This window comes from Mastigoproctus giganteus, chromosome 9, assembly GCF_048544385.1.
Source record: "Mastigoproctus giganteus isolate SK-2022 chromosome 9, ASM4854438v1, whole genome shotgun sequence".
NCBI lineage: Eukaryota > Metazoa > Arthropoda > Arachnida > Uropygi > Thelyphonidae > Mastigoproctus > Mastigoproctus giganteus.
This window is the reverse complement of record NC_143583.1, coordinates 101,617,037-101,642,842: the sequence shown is the minus strand read 5'-3', so window position 1 is coordinate 101,642,842 and position 25,806 is coordinate 101,617,037. Positions and strand designations below refer to the sequence as shown.

The 25,806-nt window shown below is 40.0% G+C and overlaps 1 protein-coding gene across 3 annotated transcripts in view; it reads left to right on the top strand.

Moving 5' to 3' along the window:
• Positions 1–25,806, top strand: part of rb (adaptor related protein complex 3 subunit ruby) — a 445,832-nt gene that overhangs the window by 365,406 nt on the left and 54,620 nt on the right. For all 3 annotated transcript variants that reach the window (XM_090381955.1, XM_090381954.1, XM_090381953.1), the window contains exon 22: positions 19,096–19,135. In XM_090381955.1, coding sequence (XP_090238081.1) covers positions 19,096–19,135 — 40 coding nt within the window. The remainder of the gene's footprint in view (positions 1–19,095; positions 19,136–25,806) is intronic.

The following is a 25,806-nucleotide window of genomic DNA, read 5'->3' as shown; positions in this document are numbered from 1 at the left end:
AAGCAAAAGGCTCAAGCTCATGGGAGTGCTATGGCTCAGGGGAGAACTGAGGGGGGACATTTGCCTCTGAATCACAGCCTTTTAAAATGCACTGCTTGCTTGATGTTTGTGGAGCAATTGGGTATGGGACATGATATTGCCATGGGGGATGTTTTTGTGTGTGCACGATGTAAGGAGTGTAAGGAAATCAGGCGACATTGTTATGGGCCTATATGAGAGCTTGAAGGACAGGGTGGATGCCCTCGAAGGATTAAAAGTGAGGGCCCATCAAGCTCTCAGCTGCCCACATCGATGCCAGAGCTTGCACTTGATCATCACGCAACACAGTGGCAACCCCCAAGGTAGAATGCACTGGTCCCACAGGAACTAGTAGTTGGGGAGACAAAACGTCGTCTCAAAGATCGTCTGGGGGAACACAAAAAAGCAATAAGAAATGCGGAATATGACAAGTCCGCCGTGGCCGAACATTTTTGGGAGAAGCAGCACCAGATCTCCCCAGACGATGCCACTATCACCGATCGGGCGTATAGGTTCTGGGACCGTAAGTGGCTCGAGAGTTTGCGGATCAGCTCTACAACCAACATTAATAGGGATAGGGGTGTACGGATTCACCCCCTTTTAGAGACTATTATCCTAAAAAAGGATGAACGGTTCCGTACGACTTCCGTTCGAGCCACTTCCGGTTCCACAATGCAAGAGAGCGGAACACGTGAGAATGGAAACATGTGATGCCTACCATTACCCTGCTGATATTTAAAGGTGTACTGAATAATAGAGAGTACTGCTGAAGAAGAAGGCTGGAGCCTTTGAAAGCTACGGGATTTTATCGCTTTTAACTTAGTATATTTTAATGCATTTTAATCTTGTGTTTTAATACTTTTAATATTGTAATACGTATATTAATTTTGTAAATACAGGTTATTGTAAATATAGTTATCAAGATTTGTTTTGTTTTGTTTTATTTTATTTTAATTTTATTTTACTCCATGAAAGGTTGGTGAAAAAACGCTAAGAACGTAATATGAATATACCCAACCTCAGAGGCCTATTTGAGGAGTTATTTCGATGTTACGGCCATCCAATTATGCAGTGCATCAGGGAGTTTCAGAGACATAGTGTCAAGGAGGCTAAACAGGAACAACATTTGAGGTTTGCACACCGATGTAAGACACACAAACTTATACCGCGAGGCTTTCTAACAAAGCTACCTTTTGAGGATGAGCGATTATTTAACGTCGCCAGATGGTATCATAAGAAGATCTTAAATATATGGATTGGAAAATTACATAGGGACTTACATAATATTAGGAAAGAAAAAAGACAGTGCTTTGAAGGAATAAGGGATATATTGACACCGATGCACCTATCAGGTGTGATTAGTGTAGTGACAGCTAAAGTAAAGCATATTTCTGATAGCTATAGACGGAGACAAATAGGGAAGTTTGACAGGCTTAAAGAACAAAGTAAGGTGAGAGGCAATAATGATAATATTACTAAGGATTTTGTAATTAATATGAGTAATAAACAACTAACTAAAGAGCAGTTGGAGGTCCTAAATCTAGGACCAAAATTTGCCATGGTACCGCCCAGAATACCCATTGCAGAAATTGCAATGGGTGTGGAAAGGGCCATAAATAAACTTCCCGTAGATATAGCTAATGAAGCTCGAGTGAAAATAGCAGCCATCCTTAGTCAAGCTAAGAGTGCTCCTTCCAATCTTAATGTGAAGCAAAAACTAGCACTAAGAAACCTTAAACAAGATGATAGTATTATAATTTTACCCGCGGATAAAGGCAAAGCAACGGTGGTTCTTAATAAAGAAGTATATAAGAATAAAGCGTTGAGCTTATTAGAAGATCAGACAACCTATAAGGTTATCCAGAAGAGTCCACTTCTTAGTTTGGAGCGACAAGTGAACGGAATGTTGCAGAGTTGGCTTAAATCTAATAAGATTTCTAAAGAACAATATTGGACACTACATGCTACAGGTAGCCAAATGCCAAGGTTTTATGGCTTACCCAAAATCCACAAAGTAGACGTGCCACTCAGACCCATAGTCTCATTTATAGGTAGTCCGACGTATGCACTTTCGGGTTTCTTAGCCAAACTATTGTCTCCACTAGTAGGACTCTCTGCATATAGTATCAAGGATAGTAAAGAATTTGTGCACTTTATTAGGAGCCAGCGTATAGAAGAGGATGAAATTATGATATCATTTGATGTAAAATCGTTATTCACTTGTATTCCTATTGACCATGGAGTGTGGTGTGCAAACATAGTTTTACAGAGGGATACTACCCTAAATACTAGGACGCAACTTAATCCAGAAGATATTAGGAAGGGTATAGAATTGTGCCTCTCAAGTAACACTATGGTTTTTGATAACATTATATATAAGCAGGTTAATGGTACAGCTATGGGCTCCCCCATTAGCGCAATTATAGCAAATCTAGCTATGGAGGAGCTCGAGACCAGAATATTTAATGCTAGTGTTCTCCCTATGCGCCCCTGGAAAAGGTATGTGGACGATACGTTTACATTTGTTCGGAAGGGGAGTGAAGATCATGTGTTGAATATCTTAAATGGCTTCTCCCAATTCATACAATTTACATCGGAAGTTGAAGATGGAGGAGTTCTGCCGTTCCTGAATGTGTTGGTCTGTAGGGAAGACCAGCAGTTAAAGACAAAAGTCTTTAGAAAAACGATGTGTAAAGGGCAATATACGCATTATAATTCAGCCCTGACCAGCCATCATAGGAACAGTGTGATAAGAACGCTAATTAATAGAGCGAAATCACATTGCAGTAACTCCGATGATAGGAAAGCAGAGTATGAACGTGTCACGGCGGATCTTACTAAATGTGGTTACCCCCAGAGGATTATAGATAAATTTATTAATGAAAATCAGAGGAGAGATGAATCTTTTATACCAGTATCTACTGCATACATTCCCTATTATCCGGGCTTGACGGATTATATAACTAGAGTATTAAGAAAATATCAGACACGCTGTGTGCAGCTTCCGGGACGAAGACTGCGCACAGTTGTGTCTCAAGTTAAGGACCCCATTCAAAAAGAGGATGCTAGTGGGGTCGTATATAATATTAGATGCCCGGATTGTGGGGAATGTTATGTAGGGGAGACAAAACGTCGTCTCAAAGATCGTCTGGGGGAACACAAAAAAGCAATAAGAAATGCGGAATATGACAAGTCCGCCATGGCCGAACATTTTTGGGAGAAGCAGCACCAGATCTCCCCAGACGATGCCACTATCACCGATCGGGAGCATAGGTTCTGGGACCGTAAGTGGCTCGAGAGTTTGCGGATCAGCTCTACAACCAACATTAATAGGGATAGGGGTGTACGGATTCACCCCCTTTTAGAGACTATTATCCTAAAAAAGGATGAACAGTTCCGTACGACTTCCGTTCGAGCCACTTCCCGTTCCACAATGCAAGAGAGCGGAACACGTGAGAATGGAAACATGTGATGCCTACCATTACTCTGCTGATATTTAAAGGTGTACTGAATAATAGAGAGTACTGCTGAAGAAGAAGGCTGGAGCCTTTGAAAGCTACGGGATTTTATCGCTTTTAACTTAGTATATTTTAATGCATTTTAATCTTGTGTTTTAATACTTTTAATATTGTAATACGTATATTAATTTTGTAAATACAGGTTATTGTAAATATAGTTATCAAGATTTGTTTTGTTTTATTTTATTTTAATTTTATTTTACTCCATGAAAGGTTGGTGAAAAAACGCTAAGAACGTAATAGGAACTAGTAGTTGTTGGTGACTCTATTGTCAGGGAAATGGGGAACATGGTATGTAAAAAGGATAGGTGGAACAGGACCAGGGTATGTCTGCCACTGGCAAAGGTTGATGATGTAGTAGAGCGGATATCATCTTTTAAGGGCACAAAAGGTGATATTGTTGTACAAGTTGGCACTAATGATATTAAGAGTAGGAGACTGGCGGAATTACTTAACAAGTACAGGTCACTGTTGAAAAGCCGTGAATTAGGGTTGAATTTGAAAGTGTCTGCAATTCTGCCCAGACGCGATAGGAGGGAGTATATGATGAGAGCCTTGTGGATCAATTCGGCCCTGGAAAGATTGTGCAAGGCTCAAGGGGTAGAATTTTCTTCAGCCTGGTCTGTACTTGTTGACAGGAGAGACTGCTTCTACAGGGATGGGATACACTTAAATAGAAAGGGTGCAAGAATATTTTCTGATGCTATCGAGGCAATGTTAGGTGGGTCGGAAAACTGCTAGATTGGGGGGGATACAAGGACTAATAGATTAACAGTAGCCACTGGCAGAGGTGAAAGTGATTCTTGCACTGCTTCTATTGGAATGAGCAGCAGCCTGGAAAACAAGATGCGGGGTATTTCAGAGACTGGTGGGAGTCATTGCGGTACAAGTAAACACATGGGTTGTGTTAGGGTAGCTAAGAATAGGAACAGGTGCATGTATACTTGCATGTACACCAATGCTAGGAGTTGGGTAAATAAATTTGATGAATTTGAGGTATAGCTCGAAACATCAAAGGTAGATATTGTTGGGATATCAGAGACATGGTGTGACACAGATATAAGGAATGCAGAACTGGAATTTGGGGATTGCAATGTGTACAGAAAGGATAGACAGGATAGGAAGGGAGGAGGGGTTATGCTATTAATTAAGCAATACATAAAATCCAAGGAATTGAAGCCAGTCGACATCGCTGGACAGTGCAGTGTCAAGTCAGTTTGGTGTGACATAAGCAATGGGAGATCAAAATTGAGAGTAGGAGTGTGCTATAGGCCTAATGACTCTGATGAGTATAATAAGAAACTGTACGGGGAAATAGAATGGGCCAGTAAATCAGAGAGTCTTATAATGGGGGATTTTAATTTCCCAGATATTGACTGGAATTTGTGGGTTTGTCACTCACACACTAGCAAGGCTTTTGTGGATTTATTGTATGATTGTTTTCTACATCAGCATGTTCGGGAGGCAACTATAGGGAGTAATACTCTTGATCTGATTATCAGTAGTGATTCTTCATGCATTAAGAATCTGCAGATAAAGGAACCACTAGGTGCAGGTGATCACATTGTGCTGAAGTGGGATTTTCTCAAAGAGGTAACTACCGTCAGGGGTAAAGGTAAGGGTTTTTGCTTTCGTAAAGGCGACTACGATGGTCTGAGACAGTATTTAAATTCTATACAGTGGGACCAACTGATGATTTTACCAACAGCAAATTCATAATGGGAAGCATTCAAAGAATTTATCTTCGCAGCTACTAGGCTTTACATACCAACTAAGAAATATTGTTCAAAGTTTAGGCCTAAATGGATGTCAGATGAACTAATGAGACATATGGCAGAAAAGAAAAATGCATGGGATACATATAAATCAATGGGTGACATGGAAGCCTACGATAGATATAAGCTGGTCTGTAACCAAGACACAAAGGAGATTAGGCAGGCAAAGGGAGATTATAAAAAATTCTTGGCAAAGGATGCAAAGAAAAACAACAAAGAGTTCTTTACCTATGTAAAAAGGAGGAGGATGAATCAGATTGGTCCACTGGATATTGATGGTTCAACTGTTGATGATCCTGCTCTGGTGGATAACAAACTAAATGAGTATTTTGCATCTACATTCACACATGAGGAGTTATTGAGGAAGGGGAATGCCAGAGGTGAAGTAAAACTCTGGCAGTGAGCTAGATAATTTTGAAATAACTGAGAGGAAAGTGGAGGGGAAATTGTTGAAGATAAACATAAAAAAGGCACCTGGGGTAGATGGGATCTATCTAGTTATATTAAAGGAGGCAGCAAAGGAAGTAAGCAAACCCTTAGCCATAATTATGAGAGCTTCTTTGGATTCAGGGGAGGTATCCATAGACTGGAGATGTGCAAATGTGACCCCAATTCACAAAGGAGGATCAAAGGCTGACACAAGTAATTATAGACCTGTGAGTTTAACTTCTGTTTCAGGAAAATTAATGGAGGCACTGGTTAGAGAAGCATTTCAGGATCATCTAGACAAGACTTCAGTTATGGCTCGGCCACAGCATGGTTTTGTTAAGGGAAAGTCTTGCCTGACCAATTTGATTGGACTATGAAGCAGTCACAAAAGAACTGGATGCAGGGAATAACTTTGATATTATATATTTGGATCTTAGAAAGGCTTTTGATATTGTTGGAAGACTGCTGCACAAATTGGAGCAGTTTGGCATTGGAGGCAAATTTTTGCTATAGATAAAGCGATGGTTGAGGGGGAGAAGACAGAGTGTGGTAATCAGTGGACACTGCTCATCGTGGGCTAATGTTATTAGTGGAGTCCCCCAGGGTTCAGTGTTGGATCTATCGTTGTTTTCTGGATTTTATAAATGATATTGATGTTATATCAAGCTGACCGGGCTAGCCGGGTGGGGAAAGTTCCTGCCTGGCAACCCAAAGGTTGCTTGTTCGAATCCCGCCTCGGGCTTGGATCAAAGTATTGCAAAAACCTTGGGAGGTGCATTATGGCCACAGAAGCCGATGCGCCAACAACTACCAAAAAAAAAAAAAAAAAAAAAATGGTATATCAAACTTCATGACCAAGTTTGCAGACGATACAAAGGTTGGCAGGGTTGTTAAGGACACTACTGACAGTATGCTGCTGCAACAGGATCTGGAAAGGGTGTGCAGCTGGGCTGAGAGGTGACAAATGAAGTTTAACATTGTCAAATGTAAAGCACTACATATGGGAAACAGTAACACTAGAGTAACATATCAACTCTGTGGTTCTACACTGACAGTGGTAGTGAATGAAAAGTTAGTTAGTTATTTTGGTTTTTAGGAGCATTAGCAACTAAGGCCATATTGCTCCGGGATATGCGGTGGTCATTCCCTTACCTTTCCGCATCCTCCGTATTTGGTGGTGACGGGCTCGAACACCGGTTAAATCAAGAAGCATGTGCTATGCACTGCTGCTCCTTCCCACCTGGCTACGGAGGCGCTGAGAATGAAAAGGACCTGGGGGTAATTGTGCAGGCAGATATGAAGTTTTCTGAACAGTGCAGACGGGCTGCAAGAGTAACTCATGGTGTCTTGTCAATAATATACAGGAATTTTTCTAGCAGGGATAATGGGAGTTAATTATTCCCTTGTATAAGGCCACACCTTGAGTACTGTATACATTTCTGGAGGCCTCATTTCAAGTGTAGAGCTGCTGGAATGAGTACAGAGAATAGCAACAAGATTAGTGAATAGAACAAAGGTTTGCTCTTACGAAGAAAGGCTTAAGTTTTGCAAATTATAGTCTGGAGACTAGGCACCGGTGAGGTGATCTGATAGAGGTGTATAAAGCCTTAAATGGTTTGAGTATGCTCAATGCTGATGGGATTCTTCCTTCTGCTCAGAATAATCACCTGAGCGGGCATAAATTCAAATTGAGGAAAGACATGTAGGATAGATGTGTGGAAATTTGCCTTTAGCCAGCAGGTAGTTGGTAGTTGGTTGGTGGAACAGACTTCCCATTTTTGTTGTGGAAGTTGATAGCCTAAATAAATTTAAGGCTCAGCTGGACAGGTATTTCAAACGAAAGGGGGGGGGTGAAATGGGAGTGGTGTTTTTTTTTTTTTTTTTTTTTTTGGCTAATGCTGCAAAAGCTTGCTTTCTTGCATCATATGCTAATGCTTTTGTATGGAGATCAAAGGTTTGGCTGTAGTTGCCATATTTGAGACATATTTTTGTCTGTTTCATTAGCCATTTGAAAGTCTATATACCATGCCAAAGGAATCCCTTCAAAATCCTGTTGATCCTTGAAATTGTAACTGGTCATCCTCCCTAAACATCAAGGCTGTTTCTGCCACCAAACATGAACTTAGTGCTGCAACTGCCAAAGCATATTATCTACACATTACATCTGCTGAAGCTATTCAAGCTAAACATAGTATTAGCATGATCTCGAATAGTTATGAAAGGACTGCAATATTTACAATGCAATGAAAACATTGCTGCATTCTGGGATGAGATAAATAAAATGAATATGAATGGTCCATAGAAGAACCTGAACTAAATTTTTCAACAACTTTGAAGGGTTCAAGGATGCAGTTGCCAATCCTGCTCAGCAACTGGATCTTGGGTGGGATGCTGGAGATGTTGAAAATCTTTATTTTTCATAGTGAAGGGCTGATAAACTAAAGATTAGTATAGCTGGTGGCCCAGAGGGTTGTTGAGGAAAGCCAACATGATGATGAAGCGGGTCCACAAAAGTGATTTTCAATGGACATGCCTAAAATATCCAAGGATATTGCCAAAGGAATTTTAGCATTTGAGAGGATGGACCCTGATGCCGTCAGGTTTGCTAAGGTCAGTGGAGGTGTCCAGGATCCTCTATCTTTTTATTTATTATTATTATTATTATTATTAGGTGTATGGTGCAAGAAAGCCAGAAACTTATGCTGCACCAGCCAAAAAAAAAAAGAATTCCCGAGTTACCCTGAGAGAGAGAGAGAGAGAGAGAGAGAGAGAGAGAGAGAGAGAGAGAGAGAGAGAGAGAGAGAGAAGGGAATCACCAAGAAAGAAAAGAATGATGATATCCAGCTCAGGACCCTGGGTGTGCCAAGTCCATACTCACCAGACGTGAGCCCCTGGGGTTGTATAGAGCTGTCTGTGCTGGGAGGGTGGAGGTGAATGACTGTACACAGTTATCACCTTCAATTTAACCTGGTATTAATAAATTATGCAGCATACTAATACTGCACAACCACCACTACCAATTTGTATAAGCAAGCCAGAACTAGAAGTATGTGATGTTCATTTAAAATTATATTTTATAAATTTCTTATTTATGTAAAAATAAAAATGCAGATTACTCAGCCATTAAACTAGTGCTAAAGCCAATGTCTATTTCCATTACTTTATGTGATTCTATATGTAAATCTTAGGGACTGTCTATATTCATAATTTTCTCAGAATTTCCATAGCACTTCATTGGTTATCAAGTCATATATCAATCAAGCATAATTTATTCAGAATTATGCTTGATTGATATATGGCCTCAGAAACGATCTGATTACTCAGATCATTTCTGAGGCCAGGATTTTGCCAAGTTTCTTTTTGCCCTTTTCCACTTGCTTGCTTGCTTTCAGATTTGGTTTCATTACTTGTCACTTATTATTATTATTATTTCTCCCTGATTGGGGGTTCCACCTCATGATGGGTATTGCTACCAAGTACACAGGGTGGTTGTTGTTATGTCTGGTGTTACCGTTGATCGAGGCACTCTCTGACTATCCTACAGGTGTTCAGGATTGTGACTTTCTGGAGTTCCTTGTACGTGTTCGCTGGGAGACCTCTTGCTGCTAAGCTGTTATGTAGGGTCTTTGACCCCATACCTGTGGTTGGCACCTCCGTAGCCAGGTGGGCAGGAGCAGCAGTGCATAGCACATGCTTCTTGATTAGACCGGGGTTTAAGCCTGTGATCACCAAATACGGAGGATGTGGGAAGGTCAGGGAATGACCACCGCATATCCCCAGAGCAATATGGCCTTAGTTGCTAATGCTCCTAAAAACCAAATAACAACAACAACATACCTGTGGTTGACACGATGATCGGGATGGTCGTTACTTGTTGCATATGCCACATCTTTGATCTCCTGTCTTAGGTTTGTGTACTTCCTGATTTTTTCCCCATGGGTTTTCTGCAGGTTGCCAGTGTTGGGTACTGCTATGTCAATCAGATAGGTAGCCTTTTCCTTCTTGTCCACAAGGGTTATGTCCGGTCTGTTGTGCGGGATTGTCCTATCTGTTATTATGTCGCGGTCCCAGTACAGCTCGTGGGTTGGGGTTTATAGTACTGCTTGGAGTTCGTACTTGTAGTATGGTACACTTTCTTTGGCCAACTGGTATTTCCTTGCTAGCTTCTGATGTATTATCCTGGCTACCTGATCGTGTCTGTTAGTGTTAGAAGTTTTATCTGCTCAGTCTGGGTGATCACCTTGCATCCTGCAGTGATGCGTTGGATTGTTTCTGAGGCCAGGTGGCACTCCGGCTTCCTTGGTGATGTATTTTCTATAGTTCATGGTGTTGATTACTTGATCTTGGATGGCGAGCGTGAATCCTTCAGTCTCGGGGAATAGTGTCGTGCTCGTGAGCCATGCATTGGAAGCAATTTTATCTATGTGATCTTGATGGAGATCATTGTAGTGTCTGCCATGGAGTGTCTTCTCTGCTCATCTGTCTAGCTTCATTTGTACCTCCTGGTTGGGGGGGGACTCCTCGCTTAGGTTGAGTGGGTTGTCTATCTTCTTTATGGCCTGGTGGAGTGCTGCTGTGCATTTCTGGAAGTAATCCTTCAGGTTAACTATCACTGTCTTCTGTTGCTCAATGAGGTCTATCAGGCTCCTTCTTCCCGGGCAATTGTCAGTCTCTCCAGGGCAGATCTTGGGTGGTGTTGGCAGCTCTTAGTCATCATTGTCCTTGTCTTTCTCATAATATCCTTCAGATCGGTGTTAGTCCAATCTATGACCCCGAAGGAGTATGTTACCACTGGGACTGCATAAGTGTTTATGGCTTTAACTGCGTTCCCTCCATTCAGCTTTGCTTTCAGCAGGCTTCTGAGTCTCTGATGGTATTTTTCGCTCAGGCAGGCCTTAATTTCCTCGTGCTGTAACTGCTGAGCCTGCATCATCCTCAAGTATTTGTAGGCCTCTCCCTCTGCCATGGCTTCGATCTCTTTACCACTCTGCAGCTGGTAGTTTCAGTTTACTAATTTTCCGTGATGCAATCCATGGGTCTTGCATTTGTTCAGACCAAATTCCATCCAGTAATATCATTACTGAATTCTTCAGTGATCTGGAGTAGTTGCTGAAGGTGCTTCTCGGTTCCCACCTAGACCTTGATGTCATCCATGTACATCAGGTGGGTGAGGGTGTACAGGTTCTTCTTTCCTTCTTTGAGGTTATTATTATTATCAGTAGTAGTAGCCATATGGTGTAAGGAAGCCTGAAGCTTATGTTGCACCAGCCAAAAAGAATTCCCCAGTTTCCCTGGGAGGGGGGGAGAGAGAGAGAGAGAGAGAGAGAGAGAGAGAGAGAGAGAGAGTCATTCAGTCAGTCAGAAGTAGAAAGGAATCACCAAGAAAGAGAAAAATGATGATATCCAGCTCAGGACCCTGGGTGTGCCAAGCCCATACTCACCAGATGTGAGCCCCTGGGATGATTCGCAACAGTCCACGAATGCACTGCGGTATCACCACAGAATCATTTCCAACTGTGTCACAGTTGAGGTGTGCGAGTCTGGCACACCGCAGACTTGTTTGGAGAAGTCTGATTTTGATTCCTCTCAATGACTGGAGGAATTTCTGAAGTCCTCTTCAATTGAGGCTCTTGTTAGCTAACCTTAGGTGGAGGAAGTGAGTTATTACAGTTTTTTTTTCCTTTTTTTCTTTTCCAATCCACTCAAAAACACTCATGAATACATTTTTACAGACATGATACCAATGTCACAGTGTGATTTAGTATTTATATTATTATTTTAATGGCTAAATAATGCAAATAAGCAGACCTTTTCTGCATTTGAGAAAAACAAAACATACACACACACACACACCACTGTGGCAGGTAATTTATTGTAATGATCTACAAGATGCTGCACAAAGTAAACTTCACAAGATCTAGCTTTCTGTTCCTTTTCAAAATTTTATTTGTGTGGCTGATCTAAATAATTTTGAAGCAGAATTAATCACCTTTAAATCATTAAATAGCTTTGACGACTACACCTTCTAAATAATTTTGAAGCAGAATTAATCACCTTTAAATCATTAGATAGCTTTGACGACTTATTCTTTACTCCTTCATCAATGCGATTCATGAAAATATAAGATAAACATGCCCTAACACTGCGAGACTCTGAGGGACTCCATTTGCTACACTGGTCCACTCTGAAGTATATCCATTTATTGATTCTTCTCTCTTTTACCACTGAGAGTACACCTTCCTCATTCATTTTACCAATTCCCTTCAAGGCTTTATAATACCTTTATCAAGCCTTCCCCCCCCCAAAGATGTCTAATTGCCAAACTTCACAGTCCACCCACACATTCTAAGCTGATCTTCATATGGAAATCCAGTAGCATTAGCAGAGGCATAAGATGCAAGAAAGCAAGCTTATGCAGCATCAGCCAACAAAAAAAAAAAAAAAAAAAAAAAAAAGTCCCATTTCACCCCTCCATTCATTCCAAAAGCCTATCCAGCTCAGCCTTAAATTTATTTAGGCTATCAATTTCCACAACAAAAATGGGAAGTCTGTTCCACCAATCAACTACCCGCTGACAAAAGGCAAATTTCAGCACGTCTATTGTACAACTGTCTTTCCTCAATTTGAATTTATGCCCTCTCAGGTGATTATTCTGAGCAAGAGGAAGAATCCCATCGGCATTCAGCTTGCTCAACCCATTCAAGGCCTTATACACCTCAATCAGATTATCTTGCAGGTGCCTACTCTCCAGGCACTGCAATTTGCAGAACTTAAGCCTTTCTTGGTAAGAGCACCCCTTTGTTCCCCTCACCAATCTTGTTACCCGTCTTTGTACTAGTTCTAGAAACTTTACATCCTTCCTAAAATGAGGCCTCCAGACTCCTACACAGTACTCGAGGTGTGGCCTGACCTTTGCCTTGTACAACGGGATAATCACCTCCCTGTCCCTGCTAGCAAAATTCCTATATATCACTGACAAGACTCCATGACCTGCCCTGGCAGCCTGTCTGCAATGCTCAGCGAACTTCATATTTGACTGCACAGTTACCGCCAGGTCTTTTTCACTTTCCACTTCCCTGAGGGTCGTACCACACAGTTGGTACATTTCTCTTGGGTTATTGCTACCCATATGCAGTACTTTGCATTTGTCAATGTTAAACTTCAGTTGCAAATTCTCAGCCCATTTGCCCAACTTATTTAGATCCAGTTGGAGTAGCATACTGTCTTTACTGTTGTTAACAACCCTGCCAACCTTTGTATCATCTGCAAACTTGGACATTAATCCTGATATACTTTCATCGATAACACTGATGCATACACAAAACAACAATGGGCCCAGCACCAAACCCTGGGGAACTCCACTAATAACATTTGTCCACGAAGAGCAGTGTCCATTGATTACACACACTCTCTCTCTCTCTCTCTCTCTCTCTCTCTCTCTCTCTCTCTCTCTCTCTCTCTCTCTCTCTCTCTCTCTCTCTCTCTCTCTCATCTCCCACTCAACCATCCCTTTATCTATTGTAGCAATTTACCCTTAATGCCAATACCTCTCCAATTTATACAGCAGTCTTTCATGTGCAACGGTATCAAAAGCTTTCCTGAAATCCAAGTATGTATATGATATCAAAACTGTTTTTTGCATCCAGTTCCTTTGTCATAGTATCCAATCAAATTGGTCAGACAAGACCTCCCTTTAACAAACCCATGCTGTGTCTTAACTATTACTGCAGTCTTGTCTAGATGATCCTGCAATGCTTCTTTAACTAGTTTGTTAGTCACCTGAGCAGGATCATCAACAGTTGAACCATCAATATCCAGTGGACCAATCTGATTCATCCCCTTCCTTCAAGAGTTTACATAAGTAAAAAACTCTTTGCTGTGTTTCTTTGCATCCTTTGTCAAATATTTCTCATAGTCTGCCTTTGCGACTTGATTACAGGCTACCTTATATCTGCCATAGACTTCTGTGTCACTAGATAATTTATATGCACCCCATACATTTTTCTTCTCTGCCACAAGCTTCATTATTCATCTGACATCCAGTTAGGCCTACACCTTGATCATTTCTAAGAAAGTGCATCAATTGGATTCACTTCCTTAGATTTTATGTGTTTCTTAACTAACAGCATAACCGCTCCTCCCTTCCTGTCCTGTCTATCCTTTCTGTACACATTTTACTTTCCAAATTCCAATTCTGCACTGCTTATATCTGTGTGACACCACTTCTCTGATATCCTAACAATATCTGCCTTTGATTTCTTGACTAGCACTTCAAGCTCATTAAATTTATTAACTATACTTCTAGCATTGGTGTACATGCAAGTATATATGCACCTGCTTCTACTGTTAGTTACCATAACACAGCCCTTGTATTTAATTGTTCCACTATGACTCCAGCATTCCTGGAAATCTCCATGCCTTGCTTTCCAGGCTGCTGCTCATTCACTAGTGCAAGAATCACTTGTGCCTCTGCCTGCAGCCACTGTTATCCTTTTAGTCTGTGCATCCCTCCAAACTAGTAGTTTTCTGATCCACCTAACACTGCCTCGATAGCATCAGCAAATATTCTTGCACCCTTTCTATTTAAGTGTACCCCATCCCTGTAAAAGCAGTCTCTCCTGTCAGCAAGCACAGACCAGGCTTAAAAAAATTCTGCCCCTTGAGCCCTGCACAATCTCTCCAGGTCCGAATTGATCAAAAAGGCTCTCATCATATACTCCTTCCTATCGTGTCTGGCCAGAATTGCAGACACTTTCACATTCAACCCTAACACGCAACGTTTTTTCAACATTGACCTGTACTTATTGAGTAAATCTTCAGATCTCTTACTCTTAATGTCATTATTTCCAACGTGTACAATAACATCACCTTTTATGCCCCTAAAAGATGATATATGCTCTAAAACCCTGGTCCTGTCCCACCTATCCTTTTTGCATAGTATATTCCCCATCTCCCTGACAATAGAGTCACCAACAATAACTATTTCCTGTGGTACAGTGCATTCTGCCTTGGAGATTGCTTCTATGTTGCCTGATGCACAGGAGTGAGCTCTGCCATTGAGCTGGGCAGCTGAGAGTTTGATGGGGTGTTCATATTAATTTCTTACAGGGGCATTTACCCTTCACTACAAGCTCTCGTAGACACATCAGAATGCTGAGTTGGCACCTAATTTCTTGACATTCTAGGCACCTAGCACTCACACAAAAACAGGACATGATCTAGCCTCCTTGGCTAGGTCATGTCCTGTTTTAGAAAGGTCATTTCGCACAAATGTTTTGAGACTGTGATGAATTGGAGAATTGCCCCTTTGTTTCTCCCCCGAGTCACAGCACTCTCGCTAGTCTGTGATCTTTGCTTCGCAACCCTAGTCTGGGTCATGATTTCTGTTTAAATACAACTTAATTAACAATGAAATTTAATAAGATTAATAAATATGTTTGATTAATTGATAATACTATACTAAGCTAACAGATTCCTAATACAGTGCTTTGTATTACGTTATATAGTTTTACATTATACCTTACGCTATCAGTTAGGCGCCTCTGTAGCCAGGTGGGCAGGAGCAGCAGTTCGTAGCACATGCTTCTTGATTAGACCAGGGTTCGAGCCCATGACCACCAAATACGGAGGATGCAGAAAGGTCAGGGAATGACCACCGCATATCCCCGGAGCAATATGGCCTTAGTTGCTAATTCTCCCAAAATAACTAACTAACTAACGCTATCAGTTTCAGTGCCTCCGTATCCAGGTGGGAAGGAGCAGCAGTGCGTAGCACATGCTTCTTAATTAGACCAGGGTTCGAGCCCGTCACCACTAAATATGGAAGATGCGGAAAGGTCAGGGAATGATCACCGCATATCCCGGAGCAATATGACCTTAGTTGCTAATGCTCCTAAAAACCAAATAATTTACATTTTTTTGCTATCAGTTTGAGATGTATACTTTACGCTATTTCTTATCGACTACAATATGGCAACTAGTTCAACAATATTGGCGCCAACACCGGGAGTCGTAACTTCCAAAAATCACTAGTTAAATTCAAAATAAGAAGTTAATGAACGCTACTAAATCTATTTAATATCTTTGTAAAACACAATGTAGTTTGTTAATTAACAGAGAATACGGTAAAAATATCAAAAATACTTATCCCTTTACAGCAGCCAAAAATCCACCGACTGTTCTCTTCCGCGACCTGAGTGCCCCTGAGCCTCCCTTACCAATCTGGTTATCCTTCTTTAAATGCTTTACAGAAGCTAAGTCCTCCTTCAAGTGTGGCATCCAGACCTGAACACAATATTCCGAATAGTCTCACTGTTGTCTTATAACAAAGGGCCAATAACATATTTTTTGCTAGTTGCTAAGGTCCTGTATATCATAGAAAGGGTAGCGTGTGCCTTCCTTACTGCCTGTTTACTCTTTACTGAATTATAGCCCTCAGATTTTTTTCATCCCAAACCACTTTCAACTCCACTCTCCCTAGCATGTAACTTCTGGATTTCTCTTCTTTAGGTGCAAAAACCTTAACATTTAGAAGCATTAAACTTTAGTTGCTATTTTTCAGAACAACTGATCTAGATCGTTCAGAAGCAGAATAGCTAGTTTTGGCCATTAGTCACCCTCAAACCATCAGGAAACTTTGAAACTTACCCTTCACTTTTCATTAATGAAAATATGAAATGAAAGTGGCCCCAACCCTGATCTCCGAGGGACTCCACTTGCTACACTGGCCTGCCCTGAAGTATGTCCATTTATGACTACTCTCAATGCTCTATCTTTTAGCCAGCCTTTGATTCAATGAAGGATCTTATTGTTAATCCCAATGTTCTGCAGTTTTTATAACAGTCTTTCACGGCAGAACCGTATCAAAAGCTTTAATGAAGTCTAGGTAAATAAATGTCAGAGTTGTTTCTTGCATCCAATTGTTTTTTGACTTTGTCATAATAATTAATTGGATTGGTCAGACAAGGCTTCCCCTTTCACAAATGTGTGCTGTGATCCATTAAGGATACCATTCCTATCAAGATGGCCTTGTATTGCATCCTTAATCAGAAACTCCATAACTCCATGATCATTATTCACCACTGAAGTCAAACTCACTGGACTGTAGTTGCCCATCATGTTTTTGCAACTCCTTTGTGGACTGGGGAGATGTTAGCACTCCTCCAGTGCAGAGAGAGATCATTCTGGAGTGTAATGATGATCTCAGTAACATTCCTAATGGATGATCCGCTCATATGCAGCCTTTTTTAGTATAACACAATGTGTACCATCCATTCCTGGAGTACATCCATTATCTTCACTGACATTAATATATTACTTAATTTACAGCATTCTTACTTCTCATTACTGATCCATCATGGTTGAAATTGCCTTTCAATTGTAAATTACCTATTCAACTTGTATTAGTATTAGCCATATTGTTCAAGGAAGCCATAGGCTTTTGCTTAAAAAAAAGTAAATAAGAAAATACAAAATTATGCATTTCCATTCTCATGTAGGTAACTATCTAGTTGACCTTTGAATTTCTTCAAACTCTTAGCCTCAACTATCTGCAAAGGCAACTTTTTCCAGTAATCTGTACAGAGAAGAGCAACAAGTTTGGTGAGGGGAGCAATTTGAGTGCACTTCCCAGGTAAGGCTTCAGTGTGCAAGTTGCAGCATCTGGAGACTAGGCAGCACCTGCGAGGTGGTTACAGAATAGATGTGTAGAAGTTTGCCTTCAGCCAGTGGGTGGTTGATTGTTGGAACAAATTTCCATCTATTGTTGTCCGTTGCGGAACTGGATAGTTTGAATAAATTCAAGAAAGAACTAGACAAACTATTAGAGGGGATAGACTGGTGATGTGGGATTTTTTTTTTGCTAAGGCTGTATAAGATTGCTTTCTTGCATCATTGCTACTGCTAATACCAAATGCGAAGTACTGCATATGGGCAGCAGTAATCCCAGAATAACATACCAATTAGATGGTACCACACTAAGGTGATGGAGAATTAAAGAGATCTAGGGGGGGGGGGTGTAAAGTAAAAGTAAAGTGCAGCCATTATCAACCCACTGCAGGATGGAAGCCTCCTCAACAATTCATGCTGAGGGAAATGGACCATAATCTGCCATGCTGGTCCAGTGCGGGTTGGCAGATCGACCGTATTCAGCAGTCAGGGGCTTGAACCCCGGTCTACTGACAGAGCGTGTGCTACTGCACTCCCGCTCCTGCCCACTCGGCTATGGAGGCAACAATGTGCAATTTGACAAATTTTTCTGAGCAGTGTAGACATGCTTCTGGGACAGCTTATGGGAGTTTAGTCAATAATATACAGGATTTTTTTTAAGTAAAGACAAGGAAGTGATTATCCCATTGTATAAGGTAGTGATTAGGCCACATCTTAAGTACTGCATGTAGGTCTGGAAGCTTCATTTTAAGAAGGATGTGAATCGATTGGAACAAATACTCTTATCATGAAAAACTTCAATCCTGTAAATTGCAGCACTTGGATACTTTGTACTTAGAAGGACACCCATTGATGTCTTCAAGATTTTAAGTGGATTGGTTATACTAAATTCTGATGGCATCTTTACTCTTTTTCAGTCAATACACATAATGGGATATAAATTGAAAGAGGAGATGGCTGCAAGATGCATACAAAAAAATATGCTTTTAGCCAGAGAGCAACTTCAAACAAACTGACATCTGCTGTTGTGTGGAAGTGTGTAGTTTGAATAAAATTATAATAATAATAAAATTCTTTAATAAGCTAAATCGTATATACATTTGTGATTCCATTCACAGAAGAATCTTACAACACGTTAACTATACAAGTGACCAAGCACAGACATACAAAGTTAAGCTACAAAATAACCATTAATAACAAAATATAAGAATAGAGAACAAGACTCCAAATCATATTTTAAGCAAATGTGTCATATTTTCAATGAGCTAATATTAACTCAACTCAAACTCTTAAATTGTAATATAAATAATGATTTTATTGCTTTGTCCACTGAAAATATTAAAAGCATTTTTCTGACTTTGACAAATGGTGGCTAGAAGATAATGTGATATTATTATTATTGTTGTTTGGTTTTTAGGTGCATTAGCAACTAAGGTCATATTGCTCCGGGGATATGCGGTGGTCATTCCCTGACCTTTCCGCATCCTCCGTATTTAGTGGGCATGGGCTCGAACTCTGATCTAATCAAGAAGCATGTGCTACACACTGCTGCTCGATAATCTGATAAAAGCACATAATGACACTTGCGGATTTATGTAATTAAATTTATATTTGTTTTTTGAATGATAAGCAGATATATCTGAAATAGTAGGGCTACTCACCAAATCTATTTTATAAATTTATTTCAGATCTCTGGAAATATTGAGATTAAAGGTTTTCCTGAAGTTGGTATGTCATTATTTTCATAGTCTTTATTTACTTATTAAATAGTTATATAATTCCTATGTATAATTTTGGCAAATGTATTGATTTTTTTAACTCAATAGCTTAAATTACCTATGGCGACTATCAAAGGTAATTTTAAACATTGTTAATGAATATGTGGTTGTAACTGATATATTTATCTTGATATACCTTATGCAGAAAGTTGAAAACCACTACATAACCATTCAGTTACTTCTAGCTAAATAAATTAAATTTAGATTAATATTAGATTATATTCCTTTTTTATGCAGAGTAATAACACTACTCTGCATTGTTTTCAATGTTTGTAAACTAATAGCTGTTTTTAACTCAGTTTTATTTACACTGATTTCAGAAATATTATTCTTTTTTTTCTACATGTACCATTTTTTTCACAAATCACTTAGGTTGACGTCATGAGTTGTATTATTTGAATGCAATAAATGCTAGGAATTTGCAAACTAAATCTTCATATGTTGGCAACACTGCCTTCAGGCATTTTTTTTTACCTTGGGAGCTCCATGCAGCAGTGTTTATCAATGTGAGCTCAGCTTATTTTTTAAGTTATTGTTGTCAAACTTGTGCTGAAAAGTGAGAAAAATGTTTTTGTGAAAGTGTTTGAAAAATCTGAACTAATTTTGTTATATTTGTGGAAGTTATACAGTCCTCAAGCAAAGACAAGATATTATAGAATTTGTAAAAAAAAAAAAAAAAAAAAAGGTGTGACGTGCTGATTTGGGAGGGAAACTCGGTGACCAAGATAAACAGTGTTCTCCACATAAAGTTTTCTGAACCTGTATTGAAGCATTGAGATTGTGGAAAAATGTAAAAAGAAGGCTATGCCATTTGCAATTCCCATGATTCGGTGAGTGCCTACAAACCACTGTGATGACCGTTACTTTTGCTTAGTTAATGTAGCGGAATATATAATGCTAAGAGTAAGAAGACCATTGTGTATCCTAATTTCCATCTGTCATTAGACTATTCCCACATGGAGATAATCTGCCGATTCCATGCCCTCCACACAGTCAAAAAATTTTCTAGCACATGGGATATTTTTCTCCTGGTACAGACACAGAGAACAAGAATAGTCCCCTACTTTTTTGAGGATAATTCTTTTTTTTTTTTTTTTTGCAGTAATATAAGTGACTTGAACTATATAGGAATTAGTTACAGTCCTACACAGTGGAGACATTTTATTGAATCATCAAAGAGGATGGCCCCAAGTGCCAAGCGATAGATCCCAAGCGCTTTTCCTACGGCAAGTACTAGTGCTTTAATAATCCCTCCACTGCTCGCAAAGTTACTGCTTCCCTCGCTGAGCAAGATCACTGCTTCACCGCTAGCAACATTACTGCTAACTCCGCTTGCAACATTACTACTATCGCTAGCAACGTACTGCTCTCCTCTTCTGCTGATCGCTTGGTCACTGGTTGGCACCACTCCTGCCTCCATGTGGTGGGGTCGGTAACCTGGGAGAAGGAATTCCCTCTTCCAGGGCTAAAAGGAGCAGCGATGGATTGCGATGCATATCCATCGCTAGAGCCCACAGGCTCCAGACCTGTGAACTCTGATTCAGAGCATGACTTGAATCGTCCGAAGAGACTATGGACAGAAAAACAAACTACAGACATGCCAGCATTTCTCATAATGCATTCCCTATCCACACACCTGTTGGCAAGCTATTGCCTTTTCTAATACAGAAATGTTTAGAATCGGTTGTTGGATCTCCCAAAATGGTTAAACGTCTCCAATTTGGAGACCTTCTAATTGAAGCTTCTAAGCCAAGTCACTCAGAAAAATTATTAAAATTAACAACTTTTAACAATATTCCTGCGTCAGTAACAGCCCATAACACTCTGAACACCTCTAAAGGAGTTATCAGCAAACGGGACTTACTAAATGTGTCTGAGGAAGAGATCATTCAAGAGCTTAGCTAACAAAAAGTGACTCATGCACGGAGAATTATGACAAAAAAAAATGGCAACCTATTACCAACCAGCTCCATTATTTTGACATTCAGTACTCCGAATCTCCCTTCTTCTGTAAAAGCAAGTTACTTAAACTGCAAGGTTCGACCTTACATCCCAAATCCCATTCACTGCTTTAAATGCCAGAAGTACAGCCATTCTCAGACGGCATTCCGAGGTGATGCTGTGTGCCCTATTTGTGGCTCCAAGCAGCATTCCCAAGGAGACCGTACAGCTTCCACTCCCACTTGCCCAAACTGTAAAGGAAGCCATCCTGCATTTTCTAAAGCGTGTGACCTTTGGAAAACAGGGAAAAAAAATCCAGAAGTATAAAGCGGAGCATAAAGTCACATACCTTGAAGCAAGAAAGCAAATAATGCTAACCATGCCTAGCCGATCATATACATCGGTCACCAAAAATAGCTGCTCAGCTGCAACCCAAACAGATGTCTCCATCGAACCAAATATTTCCTTTGCCACCTGGGCCAAAACTGTGCTAACTTACAATAAGAAAACTACAGTCAGTGAGACCAGCAACACCCCAATCAGCATCCCAACTGATGCTATCTCAACCTTGCCCGAAACAACAACAATCAGCTGCTATTGAAAACCAGAAGAAAGTGAAACCACACATTAGCAACATGGAAATGGAGGTTCAGTCAGAGGATGAAGACACAGTACTAGAGTTACATGCTAATGATACCATAGATACAGGACGCCCAACCTTTCCTAGAAATGAAAAATCAAAACTAAGCAGACAGAAACCTTCCCAGAAAAAACAGTCAGATCAATCTTCCTCAAATAAATCCAACAAATGAATAAATTCCTTCAATGGAACTGTAGAAGATTATGCAGTAATATAGATGTCTTGAATGATTTACTCATACAAACTAAAGCAATAGGTGTATGTTTACAGGAAACCTTTTTATCACCACAAGTTTCTCTGAAAATTAAAAATTATACTATGTTTAGGCGAGACAGGGATTCTGACACTCCTGCTCATGGTGGGGTGGCTATTCTTATCAAAACTAACATACCGTCAAGACACCTCCAACTACAAACCTCTTTAGAAGTTGTAGTGGTTCGCGATAGCAATGGGAATATCGTTAACCCTTGCATCCATTTATATCCCACCGAATTATCCTTTCTCCCAGACTGAACTTGACAATCTTATCACACAACTTCCACCTCCAGTCTGTTTACTCGGTGATTTCAACGGTTACCATCCATTGTGGGGATCTTCCACCATGGATAGGAGAGGCCAGTTAATAGAAATATTCCTGGATAACCATAACCTGACTCTGTTAAATTCTGGCTCTCCAACTCATATCCAACTACCTACAGGTACTACATCAGCCATAGATTTATCCATATGTTCAGCATCTCTTTTTCCAAGCATGGAATGGTTAGTGCTAAATGATCCATTCCACAGCGACCATTTTCCTATCATCAGTTCAATTCAAACACAGATGGTGTCATGTCCTAAAGGCCGTACTTCTTAGAACTTTCATAAAGCAGACTGGAAAACTATTCAACTTGTGTCCTACTTGACAAACTATATGTACAACAAAAACATATTGATGACGTAACTGATCACATTACAAGCCATATATTATCTGCAGCAGAAATTTCCATTCCAAAATCTGATCAGCTCAAGCATGTACACCAAAATCAGTGATGGAATGAAGAATGCTTCAAAGCGAAACGAGAAAAAAACCATGCCTGAAACCAGTTTCGCAAATTTCCAACTACCGCCAACCTAATTATGTACAAAAAACTCAGAGCCAAAGCAAGACAAATTAGGAAGACAGCAAAATGTGACTCCTGGATTAAATTCGCCTCAACTATTAACAAAAATACTGACACTCGAATCATTTGAAAAAAAATTCAAGCTCTCAATGGGAAATTTCTACCTCTGCAATCTCCGATAATACAATGCAATGGACTTATCCTCTCCTACTGACATTGCAAATGCTTTAGCCGAATCTTTTTATAACATTTCTGCCTGTTCCTCTTATGTGATCTTCTTTCAACGCAGTAAAACTGATTCAGAACATCATAAGTTTAATTTCGCAACTAGACTTTCACTTCCGTATAACCAGCTGTTTACTCTATCTGAACTGAGAGAATCTTTGAGTAAATCTCCGAACAGTGCAGCAGGATCAGATGGCATTCACTACAGTATGCTGAAGCATCTGTGTGAAGCTGATCTCGGCACACTACTACTCTTTTATAACCAGATCTTCTCAGAAAATACGTATCCTTTGTCATGGCTTCATTCCTGTATTTGTGCTATTCCAAAACCAGGCAAAGATCCTTCTCTAGTTGAGAATTACAGACCAATATCATTGACAAGCTGTTTGGGCAAAATCTTTGAAAGGATGGTACATAAGAGGCTCACCTGGATTCTAGACTCCAAAAATCTCCTTTCTGATCACCAATATGGCTTCCGTAAAAACAGGTCCACCCTAGATGTACTTGTAAAAATTGAATCCAACATTCATAATGCCTCCGTCAGAAGGAAACATCTAGTGATGGTCAACCTGGATATTCATAAAGCATTTGACACTACATGGCGTCATGGTATTATTAAAGATATGCATCAGTTGGGGCTGAGAGGACATCTCGCTTTAATAATTCAGAATTTTTTAAAATTGCGTACATTTCAGGTCCGATATAAAAACATGCTGTCAACATCTCACATTCAAGAAGAGGGTGTCCCACGGGGTTCCATATTGAGTCCAACCCTATTTGCAATTAGGATCAACAATATTTTGGAAGAACTTCCAAAAATGATTGAAGTATACATGTCCTGCTTGATTGAAGCATGCATGATTGAAGTATACATGTATACATATCCTGCCAATCGCAAAGCATGAATACTATCGAAAGACAGCTACAAATTGCTTTAACAAGAATTCAATCCTGGACCTTACAAAATGGATATCATTTCGCTGAACAGAAAACCACTACCACTCATTTCTGCAAACTTCGGTCACTTCATCCTGATTCAGAGCTAAAGATAAATACCGTGCCAGTTCCTCTTGCTCACACTGTCCGTTTCCTTGGCCTGATACTAGACAGGAAACTGAACTTTCAAGCACATGTGGCCTATCTTCGAACCATCTGCTTGAAGAAATTAAACATCCTCCGGTGTGTGTCATCCATGTCATGGGGCGCTGATCGTCATACCCTCATCCATCTTTATAGAGCTCTCATTAGGTCTTGTTTGGACTATGGCTCTCCAGTATATGATTCAGTGAGGAAAAGTACTTTAGAACGACTAAACACCATCCAGCACTGTGCTTTGAGAGTCGCCCTAGGTGCATTCAGAACCTCACCGGTTCAGAGCCTGTACATCGAAGCTCATGAACCTCCCTTACATCTTCACAGAAAAACATTACTTCTGATGTATGCTGCAAAAATCCGTAGTCTGCCCTCTCATCCTTGTTGGAGATGTCTCTACAATACTGAATAAGAGTCATTTTACATCAGTAAACCTAATGAAAACTGACCTGCTCCATTTAGATTTAAGGAACTGGCTCAATCATGGAATATAGAAATCAGCAATATATTTCAGGACAAAACACCACCAGATCCACCCTAGAAAAATATCTGTGCAATATATGGTGACTACTTTCAACAGTGGGGAAAGAACACGCTGTCTCCTTCCAATATCGCACAGTTACATGCAACTTACACTCTTTCTAATTCAATTCCTCTTGCTCACACTGTCAAAACGCATGTGAAATCTATACAGATGGATCAAAAACCGAGACCCAAGTAGGTGCTGCTGCAATCTTCCCGTCATTTAGCACTTCTGTCTCATTGCCAATAGAATGCAGTATCTTCTCTGCTGAGCTCTATGCTATAAACTTAACTCTGGATCACATTATTGAACATCTAATTGTGTCTGCTTTAATATACACTGACTCACTCGGTGCTGTCTCTGCCATAAATACCAACTCCTCTCACCCTGTAATAAAACAGATTCATTCTAAGTTACTTGCCTGTAAAGAATTGAACGAAACTGTGACATTCTGCTGGATCCCAGGACATTCTGGAATAGCTGGCAATGAAAGAGCAGATCATGCAGCCAAACAACCAGAAACCACTATTTCGCAGACTTTTCAAGTTCCATGTACAGATTACAAACACATCCGTAAAGCATGTTATAACAGCTGGTCATTAATCTGGAAAGGTTATCCAGGAAATAAACTCTACCAAATTAAACCGGAATCAAAGCTGTGGCACTCCAGCTTCCGAAAAAACAGGCGAGATGAAATAATTTTAGGAAGGCTAAGGATTGAGCATACTCACCTCACTCACCTGTATCTATTAACTAATAGATAGAATCTATTAACTGTATCTATTAACAAATAGACAGTGCTCCCAATGTACATCATGTCAAGTACAACTGACCATTCCCCATTTGTTAGTGGACTGTCCCCATTTTCAGAATATTTGCTTAAACAACTTTAAATCAATAGCTAATACACAGTCATCAATAAATTTATTACAGATTCTGGGAGATGATTCTAATGAAAAAGAACTATTTACTTTCCTAAATCGTATAGGAATATACCATAAAATATAGTTATCACAATTAAGCTAATATTTCATATTCACCATTAGAAAGACACAATATGGCCCTAGCAACCTATGTGTCATTAAACTCAACAACAA